The following is a 23,805-nucleotide window of genomic DNA, read 5'->3' as shown; positions in this document are numbered from 1 at the left end:
GCCTATATTGAATTGCCTGCCTTCCCCAAGGGAATGAGTGGGGAGGGAGGGATGGGGAAAAGTTGGAATTCAAAGTTTTAGAAACAACTGTTGAGTATTGTTCTTGCAACTAGGAAATAGAAATACAGGTAATGGGGTACAGAAAATTATCTTGCCCTACAGGACAAAAGAGAAGATGGGGATAAGGGAAGGGAGGGATGTTAGAAGAGAGGGCAGATTGGTGATAGGGGCAATTAGAATGCTCAGCGTTTTGTGGTGGGAAGAAGGGAGAAATAGGGAGAAAATTTGGAACCCAAAGTTTTGTGGAAATGAATACTGAAAAGTTAGAGAAATTAAAATTAAAAAAAAAAAAGACTCAGCTCAAGTGCTTCCTCTTTCATGAAATCTTCCCTGATCCTTCTCTTTGAGTGCAAGGACTGAGGACTGACCCTCTTCTGAGTATAAAAGATCTCATAACAATTATCTTGTCATGGGCCTTTTTGGCAGCCTGATGAACCCTTCTCAGAGAAACGTCTTCAAATGTTAAAAAAATAAAAATAAAAAATAAAATAGATAAGGCACAAAGGAAATCAATTATATTGAAATAGGATTATCAAAACATGGAAGAAAAAACAGCTGAGTTGGCAGACTCCAGGTTCAGAACCGTTGATATTAAGTACTTACTACCTGCCAGGTATTGTACACTGATGATTTTTTTTTTATTAAAGGCTTAAACAGGCTACTCCTAACCCCCTTATTTTACAGAGGGGGGGGCAGTTTTTGTCTTATTAAGCCTATAATAGGTGATTAATAAATTCTTGTCAGATTTGAAATGCCTTCTAAGGATTTTTACACCCCATGCTTGTTGAGTGAGACAAATCTAAGTTTCTTTTCTTCAAGGTTAGTTGCAGTTTCGATTTTCTGTTTCCCTAACGAGCTTCCCTCCCAGCTCACAGCAACGTCTGCTATCAGCTGATTTACTGGAACCATCCTCTTGCTCTGTTCTGGGCGGTTCGACCCTTCCGATCCCCGTCCCTCCCCTGACAGCTGGGTGAACTCCCTGTTTCACTCTTTGCCGTCCCCCAGATTCGTGGGACGCCTCTCCCTTTGCCCGTAGAGCTGCCTCGGATGCTAAAAAGGAGACAATAACATGACCGAAGAAGAGAAGAGAAACCTGGAGTTTTTCGCAAACCACATAAAGAACATATTAGACCCCACCCATGTTTTGGACTACATGACTGACTGGTTCTCGCAAGGTGAGATGCTGCCCCTTCCCGCAGGTTGGCTGTGCCCTCCATCTGCAGTGAATCAACCTTTGCCCAGCTCGGACCTTTAGGTTGTTTTGATACTAACCCGATCCTTTAAGCCTTAACAGCCCGTTCTGCCACGCAGATCTGCAAGCCTGCAGCATTTAGGGTTAGGGTTAGGGGCAGGTGGTTTCCGGGGACATCTGGAGGTGAGGTTTATTCCCTGATTTTAGTTTGTTGAAGTTACTACTTCGAGTTACACTACTTGTGTTGAAGGGCCGGGGTAAAAGGAGGGAGGTCGAGGGAATAGCGGTAGAGACCATCTGGTCCAGACTTTCACTTTTAAAGTTGTGAAAAGTGTCCAGAGAAATAAAAAGAAGCTCCTCAGATTGCACAGCTTGCTTGTGGCCAATCTAAATTATAAATTCGTTAGTGTGTTTCCAAATTTACTGTAAATTTTATAGGCAACTTTTCCCCCTTGATGCATTTTTAATAACGGTTTAATAATAATGATAGTGATTGATTGTCACAGTTCCTTTCATTTCATTTCTCTGATGGCATGGTCCTCGGCAACAAAGGACAAACACAATCCTGTGAGTGGGTATAGCTGGCTGAATGGGAACCCAGTTAGCTGGGTAACTTGAGCTCCTCCTCTCCTGTCTGCCTCCTCCTCCCCTTCCTTCTCCTCTCCAAAGGTAAATTTGGATGGTCAAAACATTCCCAGTTGACTTGGGTTTTACTGGCTAGTTTCGTTCCCCTTCCCTTCCCTCCCCTTCCTTTCGCTATCCTGTCTGAAACCTTAAACCTACTGCACTCTGAAGCTGCCAATGGGCCCCTGCCTAAGGGCTCTTCTGGACCTTCTTAGCTTTACGGTGATTATCAATAGTAACTGTTGCTGTTTCCCTCCCAGCCTGAAGTCTTTCTTTTTCTTGGCCTCATTAAAGGGCCATGCCCTGGCTTCTTCTTAAACAGGCCTATGCAATGAATGGGCATTTCCTCACCCTAAGTGATTACTTGCAAAGACCTTGGCCTAAGGGGCCCAAGGTCTCCCAGTGCATCCTGGGTCAGCTGCTCATCCTGATGAATATCTGGTCACTGGATTCAGGTGGCTCTGGAGGAGAAGTGAGGCTGGTGATCTTCACAGCCCTCCCTCACTGAAAACAAAGTCAAGTGCAAGTCATATCATCATTTCTCTGATGTCATGGTCTTTTCCCCCAACATAGGACAAACAAATCCTTTGAGGGAAGTAATGCAAATTCCACCTAAGGAGAAACTGAGGTTCAGAATTTAAAGTGACTTATTCACAATCATACAGCTTATAAAGCTGGGACTGGGCCCAGCAGTCAACCAGTCAATGAATATTTATTAAACACCTCTTAAGAACCAGGCACTATGCTAAGTGGTTGGAGGTGGATGGGAGGGCTGGGGAGAAGTGGGCAAGAATTCAAAGAAAGCTAAAAAGAGAGCCCCTGTCCTCAAGAAGATTACAATCTAATAGGGGAGACAACATGTGAATAACTACAGAGGACGAAGTTATATACAGGATAAATAGAAAATAGTCAACCCAGGGTCCTTCTGACTTTAAATCCAGTGTTCTCATTCTGCTATATCATACTGCATCTCATGTCTAATAGAAATTCTTTTCTGTCTTTTGATCCACATTTCCTGGTTGATATACCACCTGTTTGCCTTATGTGTGTTCATACTTCATTGCCAAAGATCATGCCATCAGAGAAATGATGACATGAGTTGCACTTGACTTTGCTTTGAGTGAGGGAGGGCTGTGCAAGTCACCAGCCTCACTTCTCCAGAGCCATCTGAATCCAGTGACCAGATATTCATCAGGATGATTGGAGATGAGCCAGGATGAGACAACTGGGGTTAAGTGACTTGCCCAAGGTCACACAGTAAGTGTCAAGTGTCTGAGGTGAGATTTGAACTTAGGTCCTCCTGACTCCTGCCCTGGTGCTCTATCCACTGAACCACCTAGCTGCCCCACCTGCCTTATAGTTGAATATTCATTGACAATAGCTGCGTAGGCTAGGAGGCCAAGGCAGTATTTGACTCAGTAAGTGGAGGGAATTCAAACACAAAGGTAATCAGGGACCATTCAAGGTGCCTGTGTTAAGTAGTTGAGTAGCTGGGCTAGAGGGCAGGAAAAAGGAAGACATATGATTGTAGGGAGAAGGCAGCTGTCATATCATGGTAATTCTTAAAAGCAAAATGACATGAAGAGAACATTTTATTTGAAGTCAGAGTTTGAATTCTGATTCACCATCTCTTTCACTACAGCAGCTCTTCCAAACCTTTTTTAGCACTCATCCCACCTCCCGTGATTGTAGCCTTGGATAGTGCCAATTGCTCTGTTATCCGAGCCACTCTCTTCTTTAGGTTTCTTCTACACTGCCCTCATCTGGTTCTCCTACTTTTCAGACCACTGCTTTCTAGACTGTTTTGTTACAACATTCTCTAAGTCATACTTACTGTGTTCTGTTCTGTGTACTCTTCTCTCTCTTAACTGTCTGTCTGGGTGATCTCATTAATTCTAATGGGTTATTCTCAGACCTATTTATCCAGCCCTAATTTTTTCCTCACCTCCAATCTCATCACCAAATGCTCATTGTACTTACTGAACCAGATAACCTGTAGATATCTCAAACTCAAAATATCCAAAATATCTTTCTGCCTCTCTTCCCAAGCCCTGTGATAGTCTAAGGCACTAAAATACTCCTAGTAGCCCAAGCTTACAACCTGCTTGATTCCTCATTCTCACTTTCATTTACCCCACATATCCAATTTGTGCCCAAGATTGGTACAGGCACTTATCACCTGAGCTACTGTGGTAGCCTTCTTTCTTTTCCCCCTCTTCCAACTCAGCTCCCAAAGTGATTTTCCCAAGCCATAGGTCTGACTAGATCATTACCCCCATCCCCATGTAATACATTTAATGGCTCCAGATTATCTCCGGAATCAAATATAAGATTCTCCTTTTGACTTCTAAAGCCCTTAACAAATTGACTTTTTCTTACCTTTCTGGTCTTATACTTTACTCCTCTTTGTTTACTCTGTGATCTTAAGACACTGTCTTTGCTGTTCCTTGCACATGACATTTGGCATCTCCCAATCACATGCCTTCTCACTGGCTCCTGCCCATGCTGTCTATCCCTCTTCACCTCCACCTCCTGGATTCCCTGGCTTTTTGACTCAGTTCAAACCTACCCCCTTCTTCAAGAAGTGTTTCCTGGTCTCTTCTCCTTTCCCCTTCACTACTTACCTTTGCTTTGACATTACAGATCTCTTACTTTATAGCTTTCTTGTATGTACAGAAATATTTGCTGGTCTTCTCCCCCTTAGAATATGAGCTCCTTGAAGGCAGGAACCGTGTTTTTGCCTTTCTTTATGTCCCCAGTGCTTAACTCCATGCTTGGCCCATAGTTAGTCCTTCCTAAATGCTTGTTGATTGACTTTTCCTATATACTAGATGTGTTATTTTGAGCAAATCATTTTAGTTTTTTAGGTTTCTATTCCCTCTTCTGTAAAATGAATTACCTATTTCACAGTATAGTTGAGAGGACAAAATGAAATAATATGTTAAAATACTCTCTAAACTGTGTTATGTAAATTCAAGTTATCATCACTTATCTGTTTTATCTATCTATTTATTTTTTTATTTTACTAGCATTTTTTTTCTTTCTCCTACTGGGGGAAAAAGCAACCTTTAACAATTATTCATAGGTCAAATGAAATACTTTTGGACACTGACCACATTCAGAAATGAGTATCTGATTCTGCATATATAATTCATTTTCTCTTTATCAGCAAGTGGTCAGTATTCTTCACTATCACTCCTCTGGAATCATGGTTGGTCATTGTGTTAATCAGAATTCTTAAGTCTTACAAATCAATACATTTCTAAAAAGTAGTGCCTAAGTATAAAGCACTTAGTAGGAGATACCAATCTTTCTTCAAAATGAAAAAGATTTTTATAAAATGTAATCAAATGAAACAGTTGGATGTTCCTAAGCAAATCACTTAACAACAGTTTCTTGGGTTACCAATTACTACCAATAAAATCTGCTTCTTAAATCCCTTCATAATCTGCCAAGTTTTGCTTTTCCAGTTTTCTTACATCTTACTTCCCCCTCCTCTTACTCTTCAATCTAGTGTCACTGGCCTTCTCCTTTCTAATTCCTAGAACAATCTTTGATCTCATAATTGAATGAATTTTCACTGGCTGTTCCTTATGCCTGAAACTCTCAACTAAGCATTTTTGTACATTTCTTGTTGTCAGCAATTCCCTTAGAGTATAAAATCAGTGATGAATCTCTGAATTAATGGATAGGAATAATTTGATAACTCTTCTTGAATAATTCCAAATTATTTCCCAGAATAGTTATATTCTGGTAGTTAGGTTGGAATTGGAATTTAGCAGTGAAATATGTATTTATTCCCTGAGTTCCTTCAACAGTAATTAAAATTACCCAGTATTCAGTTTCATGTCGTTGTTCTTTCCTTTTACATTGTTGTATTTCTTTTTTCTTTTTAATTAATTTATTTGTTTTCAATTTTCAATAATCACTTCCATAAATCTTAAATTTTCTCCCGCTCCCTCCTTGAGACAGCAGGCAATCTTATATGGATTCTACACATATATTATTATGAAACACATTTTCACATTAGTCATAGAGGAATTAAAATGAATGGGAGAAACCATGAGAAAAACTAAAATAAAACAAAACACAAGACATGATAGACTGTTTCATTCTGCATTCTGATTCCATAGTTCTTTCTCTGGCTGTGGATGGCATTTTGCCCCAAGAGTCTTTTGGGAATGTTTTAAGTCCTTGCATTGTTGTGAAGGGACACGTCTATCAGAAACAGTCCTCACACACTGTGGCTGTTACTGTGTACAATGTTCTCCTGGTTCTGCTCATTTCATTCAGCATCAGTTCATATACATCCTTCCAGGCCTCTCTGAAGTCTTCCTGTTCATCATTTCTTATACCACAATAGTATTCCATTACATTCATATACCACAACTTGTTAAGCCACTCCCCAATTGATGGACATCGCCTCAATTTCCAGTTCTTGGCCACCACAAAGAATGCTGCTATAAATATTTTTGTACATATGGGACCTTTTCCCATTTTTATGATCTCTTTGGGATATAATCCTAGAAGTGATATTACTGGGTCAAAGGGTATGCACATTTTTGTAGCCCTTTGGGTACAGTTCCAAATTGCTCTCCAGAATGGTTGGATCAGGTCACAGCTCCACCAACAATGCAACTCCCCCACATCTTATCCAGCATTTATCATCTTCCTGTTTTGTTATGTTAGCCAATCTGACAGGTGTGATGTGGTACCTCAGAGTTGTTTTGATTTGCATCTCTCTAATCAATAGTGATTTAGAGCATTTTTTCATATGACTGTAGAGAACTTTAATTTCTTCCTGTGAAAACTGCCTATTCATATCCTTTGACCATTTATCAATTGGGGAATGCCTTGTATTCTTGTACATTTGACTCAGTTCTCTATATTTATCACAGACACTAGTTACAAAAATTCTTTCCCAGTTTTCTGATTCCTTCCTAATATTGGTTGCATTGGCTTTGTTTGTGCAAAAACTTTTCAATTTCATGTAATCAAAATTATCCATTTTGTACTTCATAATGTTCTCTGTCTCTTGTTTGGTCATAAATTTCTCCATTCTCTATAAATCTGACAAATACACTATTCCTTGCTCCTCTAATTTGTTTATTGTATCAGTCTTTATACCTAGATCATGTATCCATTTGGACTTTATTCTTGTGTACAGTATCAGGCATTGGTCAGTGACCAGATTCTGCCATACTGTTATCCAGTTTTCCCAGCAGTTTTTGTCAAATAGTGAGTTCTTTTCCCAGAAGCTGCTATTTTCGCTGACTACTGTGTCTTGAGTACCTAACCCATTCCACTGATTTATCCCTCTTTTTCTTAGCCAGTTGCAAGTGGTTTTGATGATTGCTGCTTTATAATACAATTTGAGATCTGGTAGGGCTAGGCCACCTTCCCTAGCATTACTTTTCATTAATTCCCTTGATATTCTGAACCTTTTGTCCTTCTAGATGAATTTTGATATTTTTTTCTAGATCTAGAAAATAACTTTCTGGTAGTTTGATAGGTATGACACTGAATAAGTAAATTAATTTAGGTAGAATTGTCATTTTTATTACATTAGCTGGGCCTATCCACAAGCAACTGATATTTTTCCAATTACTTAGATCTGACTTTATTTGTGCGAAAAGTGTTTTGTAATTGTGTTCATATAGTCCCTGGGTTTGTTTTGGCAGGTAGACTCCCAGATACATTATTGTATTTCCAATGTATGTTGTTTTACTGGTTGTGTTTACTTGATTTTTTAATCACTTTATATTTTGTCCATATTTTTTGGAATTCTTAATATCCCCCCCTCTTATGGAACAGTGATATTCTGTTACTTTAATAGTTAAATTTTGTTTATTCCTTCCACAACTGATAATACCTACTCTGTTTCCAAATATTTCTCATTCACAAGAAGTGCTGCAATGAATTTACATACAGAATATCTCATCTGTAGGGATTACCTGCTTAGCAATATGGCCCTCAGATCAAAGGGGTATAAATATTTTAGTGATTTTCATAGCCTACTGAAAAATTGCTTTCCAGAGTATTTGTACCAATTCACCCCTTCACCAAGAGTGCTATAATGAACCTGCTTTCTCCCCTGGGAATTTTGAAAATTGTGATGTGTCTTCTCTGCTTCTGTCTTATCTTTAAACCCTCCCTTTTCTTTCAAACCCTTCACAATCAATTTCCTTTGTGACTCGTTTACCAAAACTGTTGCCTCTTATTTCATGATTTTTGTGCTTCTCTCATTTTCCCCCAATTTTTCCTCTACCTCTTATTTGATTTTTAAAATCTCTTTTGAGCTTTTCCAGGATTTTTTTCTTTTGGCCTGAGACCAATTCATGTTTGGTTTTTTGGTTTTTTTTTGAGTCTTTGCATGTGGCTATTTTGACTTTGTTGTCTTCTGAGTTCATGTTTTGATGAAGCCTCTCACCACGGTAACTTCTTATGGTTATGTTCTTTTTTATTGTTTGCTCATTTTTTAGCCTACTTTTTTGACTTTTAACTTTTTGTTAAAGTTGTGTCTTCTTTCCAGGTGGAGGGGGCACTGTCCCAAGCTTCAGGTTTCATGTTGCTGTTTTCAGAACTAATTCTGGGGTCTATAACTTTTCAGTTCTTCCAAGGTGATATGATCCATAGAGATACATAGTAACTGCTTTCCTGACAGTGCTGTGGTCTGTAAGCAACTGCAAACACTCTTTTTGACCCTGGAACTTTGACCAGAGTCTTCATTCCTTTGCAGCTACACATTCCATTGTGCACTAAGTGTATCATGCTGGGACTGTGACCAAGAACCAGATGTGGGCAATGCAAAAATTTCCTTGCAGGGACCACCCCTGGCTAAGAGCTCCAGAAACTGCCACCATCAATTCACTTACCATTACCACCACCACCAACGCCTCTTACTGACTTGCTGGACTACACTCCACTCTCATCCCAGTGAGACCACTCCCATCCACTCCCATCCCAGACCTCTCCTACTGATCTTCTAAGTTGCCTTATGCTAAAAAATTGGTTCACCCCATCCTTTTTGAAAGTTGTGAGAAGAATTTGAGCAGCTCAAGGGAGTCCCTGCCCTTACTCCACCTTATTTCCCTTTGCTCTGCTCCCAATCAATTTTCTCTGAACATAGAGTCCCTCACCACTAAAGTGATCTTTAATTGACCTTGCAAATTTCCAAAGGTTGGAAGATCTGGAGGTCCCTTTGGTCCACAGCAAGGTACATTGGAATAGCAGGGATTCATGATAGAATTTGAATTTTAAGCTGAGTGACACAATGAGGGCAATCCTAGAAAGTCTTCTGTAGGAATGGTGATATCTCTTGGCAGAGAGGAGTATTAACTATAGATGACTATACAAGGGCATCAACTCTCAAAGCTCAGCAAAGAGCTATACTCAAAATGAATTTTAAAAGAACTATAAAAGGCACAAGTTCTAAGGAATTCCTAAGTGCCTGCAATGCTTTCACTCTCTCACTTCTCAATTCAGCAGCTTTCTTGGGGATTATAAAGGTCCCCTATCATTTTCTCTACTGCAAATTGCATTTCTCCCCTGGAACTGTTACTCTGCTCTGCCTATTATGACATCTGAAGGCTCTACAGTCTTTAAGGATCTTCCTTATGAAGGTGAATAAGCTCATTCACTCACTTCACATGGGATTTTGAATAGCTCTCATGAAAGGCACAAGAAAAAAAGGCTTTGCAGGAATCCTTTTTTCAGGACTTAAGACTCTGGAGGAGGAGTTCTAGTGTCTCCTTTCTTCTGGGCAACAGGAACTCCAGAACAGCTCACTCTATGGGTGCTATGATGAGTTGGTTTCCTTATGAACCCACCTTCTTGGAAATTTTTGTGTCCACTATAGCTTCCAGCCTTTCTGACAACCCCTCTTGCTCAGCCCATTTCTTCCCTGGTTTTTGTTCCTTGCCAGGTTTCACTCCCGCTCATGCATGTGAGATGACACAAAGTTGTTGACTTTTTGCCTTAGGTTTTGTGAAGATTATCTTGGTGGCCACATAAGTGAGGGCACTGTCCAATAGACCATGGCTCTTGTGCTGCTTTACCCTGAGTCTCATGAGCAGTGGCCCTATGAGCAGCAAGTCCCTGGGCAGCAGCTACACTGGGCATGGAGGCTGAGGGTGCTGAGGCCTGGCCTTTACTCTGTTCCTGCTGTTGCCCATGTTACCATTAGTTAATGGGATAGTAGTTAAGACTTTGTGCTCAGTTGTGTCTTCTGTCAATCAGTGGCAAGAAATGATTGTTTTTCTTCCTTTGAAGTGTTTCTTTATTTTTAAAAATTGAAATATTTCCTGGACCCATGGTGATATCCTAGGATACTTATGGAATATTCTTGGTCTCAAGGGTTTGTTTAGTTTGAAATGGCTCTTGAGAGCCAATTATTAAATTTTCAACATATGCAATTGTGCTTCAGAAATCAGCAAATGTTACAAATATAAACTTGATTTATTGTTTTGTTGATTGTCTATACTAAAAAAAAAAGATAGATAATATGTTAATGATGCAGATTAAAGTTAAAAGTTTGATGTGCAATGAATTTTGTTTGTCCCAGAGAGCCACTTATTAAACACTTACTAGCGTATTGCTGCCTAATCCCAATATAAATATCAAAGGCAGCCCTGGAGTAGCCCATAAATATGGTCAGCACTGGGCACCAGGGAAGTTACCCACTTAACCAAGAAAGAAATTAGAACACAAGAGGTTAGCCAAGCTAAAGTTGGACCAAGTTATGAAAAGTAAAACAATGAACTCTGATAAATGACAAAATACCACAAGTCCCACTCATTCTATTAGGTGGTTTTGTTTAGTCTTTCGAAGAATAAACTTTATGTGTGTACGAACAGGGGAAGTATTTGGTTCTTGTTGTGAAGGGCCTGTTACAGCAAAATGAAATATTTTAATTTTTAAAAGCAAAGAAATATTTCAAAGAAAAAAAAATCACTCCTGCCATTGTTTTTATTCCATCAAATAATGGTAATTTGAATTTATATAGCACAGTTTACAAAGCATTTTAATACATTATTAGATTACAATTATTCTCTCATTTGATCCTTACTACAACCCTGAGACATTAGGTGCTATTATTATCCCCTTTTACATATGAGGAAACTGAGGCAAACAGAGGTTAAGTGACTTGCCCAGGATCACATAGCTAGTAAGTGTGTGAGACTGGATTTGGACTTGGGTCTTTCTGACTCTAGGCATCATATTCCGTCCTATGAACTCTCGAATTGACTCCTGGACTATTGTAGGCTCAAAGGAAGTTCAGACTTAGTTATTCTGAACTTTTGAACTCACCTCAGCCCTTCCTACAATCTTTGAATCAATCCATAAGTAGTTATTGAGCACTTGGTGGGGTATACTGATCTGTGTGTTGATAGACTAGCTATGAGATGAAGCAAAAATACATGAAACTAATGGTAAAGTATGTGTGCTACTGATTATCAGATAAAAGAACAAAATCAGTATAGGCTCTAGTATTCAGAGAAGATTTTGTGGAGTTTGGATTTTGTGAGAATGAGTAGAATCTAAGCAGAAAGGAGAAGAGAGATCTATCAGTTCTTGAGACTAGATTTTTTCTGGGTTTGGGGAAAGAAATTATTCAGCATACTCATCACAAGAGTTGAATCACAGGATGATAATTAAGTATAGACATATTCAAATTCCATCAAACATTTAGCTACTCCCTAGGCACTAGGATGTTCTACTCTAGGGTACAGAGACTTATTCAACCAGGAAATCTACTACTTTACTAGCCAAGGCTCAGAATGAAATTAGCCCACTCTTAAGTTTTTTTCTTTTTATTTCCTAATTGCATATGTAAAAAAAAAATAACATTCATTTTTTAAAATTTTGAGTTACCAATTTTCTCCTTCCCTCCTTCTCCTCCCTCAGCCCTTAAGAAGGGTTGAGGGAGGAGAATATGAATTTAGTTACAGATGTGAAATCATGCACAGCATATTTCCATATTAGCTGTGTTTCAAAAGAAAATACACACATACAAGAAAAATAAAGAAAGTTTTAAAAAGCATGTCACAGTTTGCACTTAGTTAATCAATTCATTCTAGAGGTAAATAGATTTTTCATCTTGGGTCCTTTGAAATTATCTTGGATCATTATATTGATCAGAGTAACTAAGTCTTTCACAGTTAATCATTCTTACAATATTGCCCAATGTTTTCCTAGTTCTGTGCACTTCACTTTGTATTACAAGTCTTCCTAGGCTTTCTGAAACCACCTGCCCCTTATTTCTTATAGCACAATAGTACTCCATCACAATCATACACCACAACTTGTTCAGCCATTTTCCAGTTGCTGGTCATCCCCTCTATTTCCAATTCTTTGTCACCACAAAAAAGAGCTGCTATAAATATTTTTGTACAAATAGATCCTTTCCCCTTTCCTTTGATGTCCTTGGGATATATACCTAGTAGTGATATTTCTGGGTCAAAGTGTATGCACAATTTTATAGCCCTTTGACTTAATTCTAAATTGTTCTCCGGAATAGTTGGACTAGAAGATGGTGGAGTAAAGACAGGGACTTACCTGAGCTCCCCAAATTTTCCTCCAAACAACTTTAAAAGAATACCTCAGAATGAATTCTGAAGCAGCAAAACCAAAAGGATAGGGTGAAACAATTTTCTAGCCCAAGACAACTTAAAAAGTTATCAAGAGAAGTCTCTTACTGGGGTGAGAGTGGAGTACAGTCCAGTTCAGGCCCTTCCAGGCACACCACCAGCAGGCATTGGGGGAGACTGAATCTACAGTAGCCATTTCCTGAACTCTCAGTCTATAGTCTGTAAAGGGGTCAAATAACTGGTTAGAAAGAGATCATAGGGGACCCTTTGCTGGCCCTGGGTACAGGACTCTGTTGCTTTGCCCATATATGGTTTCATGTCACAGTCCAAGAGCAAAGAGGAGTAGGAGTAGGACAAGCACACTAGAGTGTGTGGTCAACAGGATACAGAGGTCCTAGTCACAGTTCTAGGGTGGAAAAGAATGCTCATGGTTATTCACAGACTAGAACACAGGCCAGGAAAGCAGTGATCACATCTCTCCTTAGATAATATGACCTTGGAAGAACTGAAAACTTAATCCAAAACTAGCTCTGAAAACAGCAGCATGAAAAACCTGAAATTTGAAACAGTGCCCCTCTATCCAGGGAGCAGAGCCCAACTTTAACATGAAGTTATGAGTTAAAAAAAAAACTTGTAAAAATGAGCAAATAACAACAACAAAAAAGAACCTAACCATAGAAAACTTACTATTGTGACAGGGAAGATCAAAACACAAACTCAGAAGAAATAACAAGGTGAAAACAGCTATATCTAGTCTCAAATGTGAATTGGTCTCAGCCCCCAAAGGAATTCCTGGAAGAGCTCAAAAAGGATTTTAAAAATCAAATAAGAGAAGTAGAGGAAAAATTAGGAAAAGAAATGAGTTATGTAAGAAAATCATGAAAAAAGAGACAACCGCTCAGTAAGGGAGGTGTAAATAAAAAAAAAAAAACCACTGAAGAAAAAAACATTTTATGAAACAGAATAGGTCAACTGCTAGAAGACCTACAAAAATAAATTGAGGAAAGAATTTAAAAAGCAGAATTGACCAAATGCAAAAAAGGCAGAACAATTCACTGAAGAAAATAACTCCTTAAAAAGTAGAATTGGTCATGGAGAAGATACAAAGCTCACTGAAGAGAACAATTCCTTAAAAAATTAAAACTGAGCAAGTGGAAGCCAATGATTCCATGACACATTGAGAAACAAACAATCAAAAGAATGAAAAAATAGAAGAAAATATGAAATATTTCATGGGGAAAAACAACTGACCTGGAAAATAGATCTAGGAGAGATAATTTAAGAGTTATTGCACTGCCTGAAAGCCATGATCCAAAAAACAGCCTACACATCATATTTCAAGAAATTATCAAGGAAAACTACCCTGATATCCTAGAACCAGAGGGTAAAATAGAAATGGAAAAAAATCCACCAATCATTTCCTGAAAGAGATCTCAAATGAAAATTTTCAGGACTATTATAGCCAAATTCTAGAGCTCCCAGGTCAAGGAAAAATTACTATAAGAAGCCAGAAAAAAAATATACAGCATAACACAAGATTTAACAGTTTTTGCATGAAAGGATTGGAAACCTTGAAATATAATACTACAGAAGGTAAAGGAGCTAGAATTATAACTGAGAATCACCTACCCAGCAAAACTGAGTAAAATTCTTTAAGGAGAAAATGAGATATTTAATGGAATAGAGAATTTTCAAACATTCCTGATAAAAAGACCATAGCTGAAAGAAAATTTGTTTTTGAAATACAAGACTCAAGAGAAGCATAAAAAGGTAAACAGGAATGAAATCATAAGATATTCAGTAAGGTTAAACTGTATACATTTATATGTATGGGAAAATGTCACTTGTGATTCCTAAGAACTTTATCATTATTAGGACAGTTAGAAGGAGTATACGTAGATAGAGGGCACAGGTATGAGTTGATGGGATCCTATCTAAAAAGATCAAAAGAGGTGAGAAAGAGGAATGCACTGGAAGAAGGGGGAAGGAAAAGGTAGAATGGGGTAAATTATTTCACATAAAAGAGGTTCAAAATATCCTTTACATTGGAGTGGAAGATGGAGGTGGTAGTAGATAGTGCTTGAACCTTACTTTCATCAGAATTGTCTCAAAGAGGGAGTAATTTAGACACCCATTTGGGTATAGAAATCTATCTTACCCTACAGGGTAAGAAGTAGGAGGGGAAGGAAATAAGAGAATGTGGCCTGGGGTGGGGTTTGACAGAAAGGAGGGAAGATTGGGGGAGGCAGTAGTCAGAAGCAAAGTACTTTTGAGGAAAGACGAGGTGAAAGGAGAGAAAGAGATGAATAAACAAGTCAAAATAGGGTGGAGGAAAATAAATAATCATAATTGCGTAAAAATTTATCAGCAAATTTCTCTGATAAAGGTCTTCTTTCTCAAATATATAGAGAACTCAATCAACTTTATAAGAATACAAGTCATCCCCAATTGATAAATGGTCAAATGGTATGAACAGTTTTCAGAAAAAGAAATCAAAGCTATCATTAATCATATTTAAAAAATGCTCTAAATCACTATTGATTAGAGAAATGCAAATTAAAACAACTCTGAGGTATCGCCTCACACCTACCAGATTGACTAATATGATAGAAAGGGAAAATGACAAATGTTGGAGGGGATATGGGAAAATTGGAACACTTAAAGCATTGTTGGTAGAGTCATGAATTGATTCAACCATTCTGGAGGGCAATTTGAAACTATGCCCAAAGGCATAAAACATAAAACATAAAATTATAAAACAATACTCATGAGCCCTGAGAATAGCATTGTCTGCCAGCTCACTAGCCCTACCTCCAGCCTAGTCCACTAAGCCATCATTTGGTGAAGCAACCCTAGTAGAGATCTGTCTGAACTCTTTTTGTAGGTATTGTGACCCTCAATTCCTCCACAGCCACAGTTACTGTTTCAGTGAGGTCTTTGACACTGTCAAATGTTCAACATCAGGAAAGGATGTAGATTTTTTCAATGTAAATAGCAAAAGAAGATACATTTCCATCTGCATTGCACCTAAAGAACCTCTGAGCCTTTCAATCTGTATTGAAGCTGAACATCTGTGTCTTCCCACATTAGAATGTGAAGTCCGTGCAAGCAGGGATTGTCCTGCTCTAACTGTATCCTCAAATATATTGACATACTGAGAAGAAGAATTGCTCCAGAATTATAGAAATACCAAGCTGAGATGGAATATTGTGGCACAACCTTGTACCATAGCACATGTCATGAAAGATTGAAAAAAATTTGTCTTAGAGGTAGAGATAAATGTCTCATTGCGTGGAAACTCATCATATTTAAGCCTCACTGAAAACTTGTGGGTTATAATGAGGGCTAACTTGAAAAATGGACCAGTTCATCAAAGACACACTTAAAATCTAACATAATTAAAATGTAGTTTCATGACTAAAGAATGTATCAAAATCATATGAACTCAATGTCAAAACATAAAAAAATAACTGTAGCAAAAACATGGGTTCTTATTTTGTTTAATTAAGTCAATAAATTTAATTACTTGGTCCCAGTTAATATGCACACTCCAGTAGCAGTAGTTCCCATTTATGTAATGTTTTATAGTTGATAAAACATTTTTTATATCAACTTTTCAAGATAGTCAATGCAAAGTATTATTATCCATGTTTTGTAGATAAGGAAACATGGGCTCTGAGTGGTGATTTTGGCTTGGAATCCTGGCTCTGACAATTACTAACCACTTAATTTTAGCCAAGTCGTGTTGATAAGATTATGGTAAGATTATGGTAGGCCTTGAATACCAAGCACAAAAGTAAGAGACTGTGGTAAACAAGAGGGAGCCATTATAAATTTTTGAGCAGGGGAGCAGTGTGTTGAAAGCTATGTCCCAGGAAAAATATAATCTGGTAGTGATATGTAGGATAGTTTGGAGGGGGGGATATGGAGGCAAGGAGGATGCTATTATAGGGATCCAGGAGGCAGCTCCCACCCTTATTTGCAGAGGTAGATGTACAAGGTTTGGAACATTGCATAATGTCAGACTTAACTAATGTGTGAGTGAAGTTTTACTGAATTGCTTCTTTCTTATTCTTTATCATAAGGGATGCTTCTTTTGGTGGAGTGGGGAATAGAAATGGTTGTGTAAAAACACAATATGATATTTTTAAAAAATTATCATAGATCATAAAATGTTAGAACCTACTGTGATGGCTTGACTTGCCCAATGTCTCCTTACTCCCAGTATAGTGGGTTTTTTTTTTCCATTGCAAAATGTTCAGTCCCCTGAGTTCCTTCTAATGCTATGAATTTATACCTGTCTATGTATATTTTGTTCATATTTATGAGGAGTTTGTAGAGAGGACTTCCACTACATTACTTCGTATCATATCAGCATCTTTGTTATGTCTAGCTAGGTTCATATTTATGTAAATATGTGGTATGCAATGTAGAGAGATGGAGTAAGGAAATAACTGGAGAGAGAGTATTTCACAAGTCACAGAAATTCTCAAGTGAGGGTGGAATTCATTTTCTGGTTTGTTGGTTTTTAGTTGTTGTTTGTATAATATTGAGTGATTCACCTTTGTTTTCCTTACTATTGCTAGAAAATATACAGAGCATCCAAGCAATGAAAACAAATAAAGGAGTGACAGCAGCTGCTACACTTTTTCTGGAGTATTTATTAAAATTTGAAGAGACTGGTTGGTTCCGGGGCTTCCTGGATGCCCTTCATGGAGCAGGTCAGTTCCTTTCTGAGAAATATAATTTAGTGACTGATAGATAGTAGCTTAAAGGTACAAATCTCTAGCTTTGATTTGTTATGATAACTCACATTTATGTTGTGCACAGAATATTTTGTGAATCTTAAAACACAACAGCCTGCTGAATGAAGTTGTGCAAATATTATTCCCATTTTGCAAATGAGGAAACTGAAGGTCAGAGAGATTATAGGAACTGCCCAAAGAATACAGAAAGTAAATGACAGATTCTGGACTGGACTGGAATTCAGTGCTTTTTTCACTACATCACACTGATTTTAATATGTTCATTATTAGAGCATAAGATTTGAGGTCCGGTTTTGATTCCCGTATGAGCAAGTTGCCCTAACTCTTGTCTGTAGCCACAGACTAAAATCTCAACTGTCTTGACAAGGTATACCAAGGGGAATGGGCGGAGAAAGTGGATAGTATTGCTGAGCCAGGGAACATGACTAGAATCTCATTTAGCACAACACATAGCTCATAGTATGCTTCCTAAATCTGTGTTGATGTATGGGTCTGGAACATTGTCCTGGGATATGAGTCAATAAGTACCTTCTATGTGCCAGGCACTGATATAAGGATGGAAATTACAAAAGAAAAAGAAAAATAGTCCCTGCCCTCAGGGAACTTATACTTTATTACTAGAGACAACATATGCATATAAAAGTACATAAATACTACTTTCTACATGAGACCTTTCCTTATACCCCAGCTGCTTGCACCTCCCCTTTCCCCCAAACTACCTCAAAGTAGCACTGTAATTGAACTTGGAAGCAAACTAAAGATGAAGAGGGAGTTTATACCCTAGGCAAGGGGTGGGGAGCAGAGAGGAGGCAGAGATAGCATGTTCATAGGCACAGAGACTAGAGATGCTTGGGGAACCTTTAAGCCAGTTTGTGAAGAAATTTAAATGCAGACGTTTATATATGACCCTAAACGTAACAGGGAACCATTAGAGTTTATTGAATAGTGGAATGACAACCAAAACTGTGCCTTGGTAACATCACTTTGACAGTTATGTGGAAGACAGACTGAAAAGGAAAAGATCTGATGTAGAGAAACAGCAGGATAGAATTCTAGAAGCCAAAATCCAATTCATGATATATGTTTTAAAGGGTTAGAATTTTCCTAGCAAATAACAAAACCCAAAAACCTCATTCTAAAACTTAGCCCTGCAAAAGAAGAGGGGAAATCTACCTCTCTTCTTTCTTTGCAGAAGCGGGGGACTAGGAATGTGGAATATTGCATAAACTGCCAGACATCCTTGTGCTGGTTAGTTTTGCCAAGTGTTTATACATTTTTTTGTTGTGAGGAAAAGCCCTTTTAGGGGAGGGTCAAGGAGAATGGAGGAATATTTGGAAATGAAAGGGCTGTAAAAACAAAAGATAGCAACAAAAAAATTTAAAGTTATTCTCCAAGTATGAATCTACAGGTAGTGTTTTGATTCAAATAGAAGTTTAACACATAAAACTTAGATGCCTTATTTTCTCTTGTCTTTTTTCTAGGTTATACTGGGCTTGCTGAAGCTATCCAAAGTTGGAATTTCCAAAAGATTGAGAAGTTGGAGAAGCCCAAATTGCTTTTGAAATTTTTGCATAAAGAATTTAAAGATAGCATTCATGCAGACATCATCCTTCCTAGAATTTCTGAGTGCCTAATAAATCAGCAATGTGAAGAGATCAGACAGGTACAGCTCTTCAATGCTAAGACAAACAACAAAACCCAGTTTATAATTTTTAAAAAAAAAGTTTGAGAGGGGAAATGCACTAGTCTTCTAATTAATTTCTTAAGATTATGGAAAGCACAGGGAATCTAAAACTCTCTAAATCTCACTTCAGTATGTGTAGAACCTATATAAGATTGCATGTAGTCTCGGGGAGGAAGTGGGAGGGAGGAAGAAGAGGGAGAGAGGGGAAAAAAATCTAAGATATATGGAAGTGATTGTAGAACACTGAAAACAAGTAAAATAATTAAAAAAATAAATCTTATTTTATCCAAGAACCTTTAGTATCCTTGCCTACTTCAGAAGCAACTTAGAAAACAAAAGTCTTAAATGGACATCACCATCTAGCTGTTCTGTAGGTATCTCAAATGCATGTCCCAAACAGAACTCCTTATTTTTTCTTGCAAATTCTCCATGCCTCTGTTTCTGTGGAGGGGATTGCTATATTTCTAGGCACTCAAGTTTGCAACCGTGGAGTCATCCTTGACACACTCACCCTGACCTGTCATGTCAGATAAGCTGCAAGTGTTGTTGATTCTTTCTCTGTGGTTCTTCTCAGTTCCTCTTATTGTCACTAATTTTTTAATCAAATTAATAATAATGACAAGAATAATAACTTCTATATACTGCATTAATGTTTACAAAGTGCTTTACCAAAATTATCCTATATTTTTCCTCGAAGTAACTCTGTGAGGTAGTTGTCATTATTTTTTTTTTCTGTTTACAGATGAGGAAATTGAGCAGGTGGAGGTTAGTTAAGTGACTTGCCTGGTATCACATAGGATAGTAAGTATTTGAGGCTGGATTTGAACTTGTACCTTCCTGACTTCAGGCTCTCTCTGCTGTATATTGTTGTATACCCTCAGTAATATATAAATTATTTGAGGGCAGAAGCTGTTATTCATTTCGCCTTTGCACCCCCAGTACTTAGTATAGTGTTTGGCCCATAGTAGTCATTTAATAAATACTTGTTGGATTGAATTGGATCAGATCACATCACATAACCCTTTTGTTTATATCTTCTACCTATCAGTGAAATAACTAAAACTAGACAGGAAATAGGAAGAGAAGAAGCAAATTCACTAAATGAATATAGCATTTTAGATGGATGTTTTTGTATAGCACTATAATTAGTGCTACTGTTTATACAGTTATTAAACTACTTCTACTACCACCACCATCACCATGATTACACTACCACAACTTATCGCTACTGTTACTACCACCACTAAGACAAGGCCTTGCATACAATAGAAACTTAATAAATATTTGTTGAATTGAACTAAACTGTTACATATGGACAAGTGATTTGTATATAATTATATAAAATAATAATGAATTATGTAAACTATTTAACAATAAATTATCTAAACTTATAAATAATAATAATTGCAACTCTCATTCCATTTTATCAGAATGTAGGTGAGTTGGGGATAAGAAGTAGATATCAGACCATTTCTAAAATAGTAATAACTTTTTTTAAAAAAGATAGACACAAGTGAGAAGTGATGTCATGTGGTTGGGAAGACAGCTTAAAGTCAGGAAGTCTAGGGGTCAAATTTTGCCTCTGATATACTACTGTCTACATGTTTGAGCAAAAGTCACTTAACCTCTTAGGATCCTCAAGCAATTCTCTTAAGATTATAAGTTGCAGCAGTTAATTGCTGCTTTGCATTGGCAGAGGGATTTCATCCTTATAGAGAATCAATACCCTATAAATAAAGTCACAGGACTAACCAGGAGCAAAGATTTTCTCATTCACCACTATTAAAAGAGTTATATTGCCTTCCCAGATGTGACTTCATCAGTCCTTAGGGACCCAAAATCTTTATCAGAGGAACACTTCTCCAATGTTATCATGAGATAACATTTGCCAGTGGATAAATTAATAATGACTGCCATTTATATAATATTTTTAAATTTACAAAATATTTTGGTCTTATTCGTTCTCATTGAATTCTATGTTAGATTCCGTTTTTGGTTGGGGAATCATTTCTGTTTTTATAATTTGCTGCCAAACTTTTATAAACAACATTTTTTCCATAAATGAAAATGTCCTATAATAAGGAAAATTATTTTGGGGGTTCTGTCACTAAAAAGTAACATCATGTAAAGGGAAAGACAAATTTAAAAACTGACCTAGATTTTAGTCTCAGGTCACTTGCTAATTGATGTTTAAGCTTGAGTTAATAACTTAGCCCGTTTCAGCCTCAGTTGCTTCTGTGAGATAAGATCTAGTTGGTATTATAGGGACATATATTTCAAGGTAGAAGGCTCTTTCAGAGTCATTTACAACCTCTTCATTTTTCAAGTGATAAAAATGATGTTCAGAGACTCGCTCAACTTCAAACAGGTAGAAATGGGCAAAGCCAAGATTTGAACCCAAGTCCTCTTACTGGAGATCTGAGCACTCCTTCAATAATGCCACACTGCTGAGGTCCTCTTCTGCTCTGAAATTATGTGAACTTAATATTTTAATAACCCATGACACTATATGCCAGGACTTCACTCTAAACTCTTCTTTAGAATGTCATTGGGAGAAATGGTACATTGGATTGAAAGCTGAGAAACCCAGATTCTATTTTTTGGTCCTGCAATTAAGTTTCCACATATCCTTACATGAATACTCCCTTAGTTTTCTCCTATCACCATCAGATAATAGATTTTTAGAACATTTTTCACCTGGGAAATCATGAAACCAAATCAGAATGTATTAAATTAGCAACTATCAAGTTGGTGTTCTTTCATACCTGACTTAAAAAGACTTTTCAACAAATTCCATTTACCAGGTTCAAAACAACTTAGGGAATATTGCTGGTGCAGATAAATTGGTTGAATATCTTCTTCGATCAGACAAAGAAAACTGGCCCAAAGTGCTGAAGTTGGCTTTAGAAGCTGAAGAATATGAATTTAGTAAGCTGTGGATCCTGGAGGAAGGTAGAGTGTCACAAGGCAGATTGTTGAAATGGGAAGTGGGAGAATACTGAAAAAAAAACAAAACCTTTCCCCCCCTCCTTTTTTTGGCTTGATCATTTCTAAATACAAGGGCAAGCAGATATGGCTATCTTAAGGAAAGGCTGTGAAATGATATTTTGGGAAATTTAGTAGATTCCAACCCATATAATAGTCTGTCTCTGGTTAAAACCTAGAGATGAACAGGAGCTAACTAGTCTTAGTATAAAAGACTGAATAGGTCTCAAAGGATTAACTTGTTAAAACTCATTCTGATTCATTCAAAACTGACTGAGGTGGTGGTTTTTTTATCCTTTTGTTTCTTTTTAAAATTTTAGTGTTGGTATAAGATAGGAATATGTCCTAGGTCTAAAGAACTTGAGGAAACTTGAACCTTTTTTGTTACCAGTCTGGGGCTCAGATTAACTACACTGATTGTCTGGGATCTTTTGAGCTGATTTAGAAAATCTGAACACATCTCCCTTGAAGATGATTCCATATCAGACCATTGTTTCAGAGACTTGATTACTTGACTAGTAGTCTTAGGTACCATATTTCTAATCCTAACTTTGCATCTTACTTGGGCAAATTACTTAAATTGTTTGCTCCTCAGTTTTCCCACTTGTAAAATGAGGAATAATATTTCCCCTGTGCATATTCTAGGTTTATCATGAGTATCAAATGGGATAATATATTTAAAAACTGTTTACTATGAATTTTTCATAATGTGGTACTATAATTACTTTATAAATGTGCTGTTATTATTGTATTCTCAAAAGATCCATGATTTTTATCATTCCCCAGCAATGTAGATTACATATGGAAATATGTGTCATAGTAGACACTGTGGCTAAAAAAATTCATCACTGGGTAGCCAATTTTCTGGTGATGGCATGATAGTGGTGGTGGTGATTGTCAGAAATCCTAGTCTGAATTTTCTTGGACATTTTTGACTGTAAGTCTAGACATCATTTTCATATGCATATGCTTTCTTGGTGCTGGTGTTATTTAGAAATAGATATTATAAAGGCTTGTCGAGTCACATTAGTATGAGTTACGTTCTGGGATTCCAAATATTAAATGATTCTGATTTAAGCTGAATATGTAAAGGAGGAGTAGGTGTGCAATATCTAAATATTTCAAAGCATTACCATGTTATAAAAGTTGAGAATACTTCATCTATTCACCTACCCATTTATCAATTTGCCTCTGTGGTATGAACTGGATGAGTGGATCTTTCATATTACTCTTCCCCAGGATCCTGTGGTCATCAATTTTCTGCACAAACCTGCATTATCCACTCTAAATATCTCTAAAAAACTCCCCTCAGTCATCTTAAATTCCCTAAAATGATGAAATCCGTTGTATTAAGATTCTAAAATGCTCATTGGCCTTGTTTAGATACAAATGGAACAAAAGATGTTGAGATGGAAAACTCCCAGAGTGAAGAGAGTGGAATGTCTGCAGTGCAGATATGTTACAAAGAAGAATCAGAACAGCAAAATCTCAGTGAGAATCCATGTTCATTTTCTGGTATGCAAAGTTGTTTATTCTTCTAATCAATAACACTGTGCTCTAAAAATCTAATAATGATTGTAAATTTCTTTAACATAGCCAACAGGAACCCAACTCTAATCCCTCTTCTATAGGACAGCTCTTTAGATATTTAAGATAGCTAACTTATTTGCCCTAAGATTCTCTTCTCCAGATTAAACATTCTTGTTTCAACCAGTTCTTGTATAGCATGCTATTTTTTAAAACTCCCTTATTCCCCTAGTTGTATTTCAGCTTGTCAATTACCTTTCTAAAATGTGACTCTCAGAACAAAACACAGTACTTCATATGTGGTCTAATGAGAGCAGTGTATAATGGGATTATTATTTCCCTTTTTTTAGACCACTTATTAATTAATTGACTAATTAA

The 23,805-nt window shown here is 37.3% G+C and overlaps 1 protein-coding gene across 1 annotated transcript in view; it reads left to right on the top strand.

Annotated features, from left to right (window-relative positions):
* The first annotated feature begins 958 nt into the window (after positions 1-958).
* Positions 959-23,805, top strand: part of RIGI (RNA sensor RIG-I) — an 80,388-nt gene continuing 57,541 nt past the window's right edge. Inside the window, exons 1-5 of the mRNA XM_072612731.1 lie at positions 959-1,235; positions 17,052-17,186; positions 18,713-18,894; positions 21,720-21,867; positions 23,284-23,415. Of these exons, the coding sequence (XP_072468832.1) occupies positions 1,130-1,235; positions 17,052-17,186; positions 18,713-18,894; positions 21,720-21,867; positions 23,284-23,415 (703 nt within the window). The 5' untranslated portion in view covers positions 959-1,129. The remainder of the gene's footprint in view (positions 1,236-17,051; positions 17,187-18,712; positions 18,895-21,719; positions 21,868-23,283; positions 23,416-23,805) is intronic.

Source organism: Notamacropus eugenii, chromosome 1 (genome assembly GCF_028372415.1).
Source record: "Notamacropus eugenii isolate mMacEug1 chromosome 1, mMacEug1.pri_v2, whole genome shotgun sequence".
In the NCBI taxonomy this organism is placed as follows: Eukaryota; Metazoa; Chordata; class Mammalia; order Diprotodontia; family Macropodidae; genus Notamacropus; species Notamacropus eugenii.
This window is presented reverse-complemented; position numbering and strand designations above follow the sequence as displayed.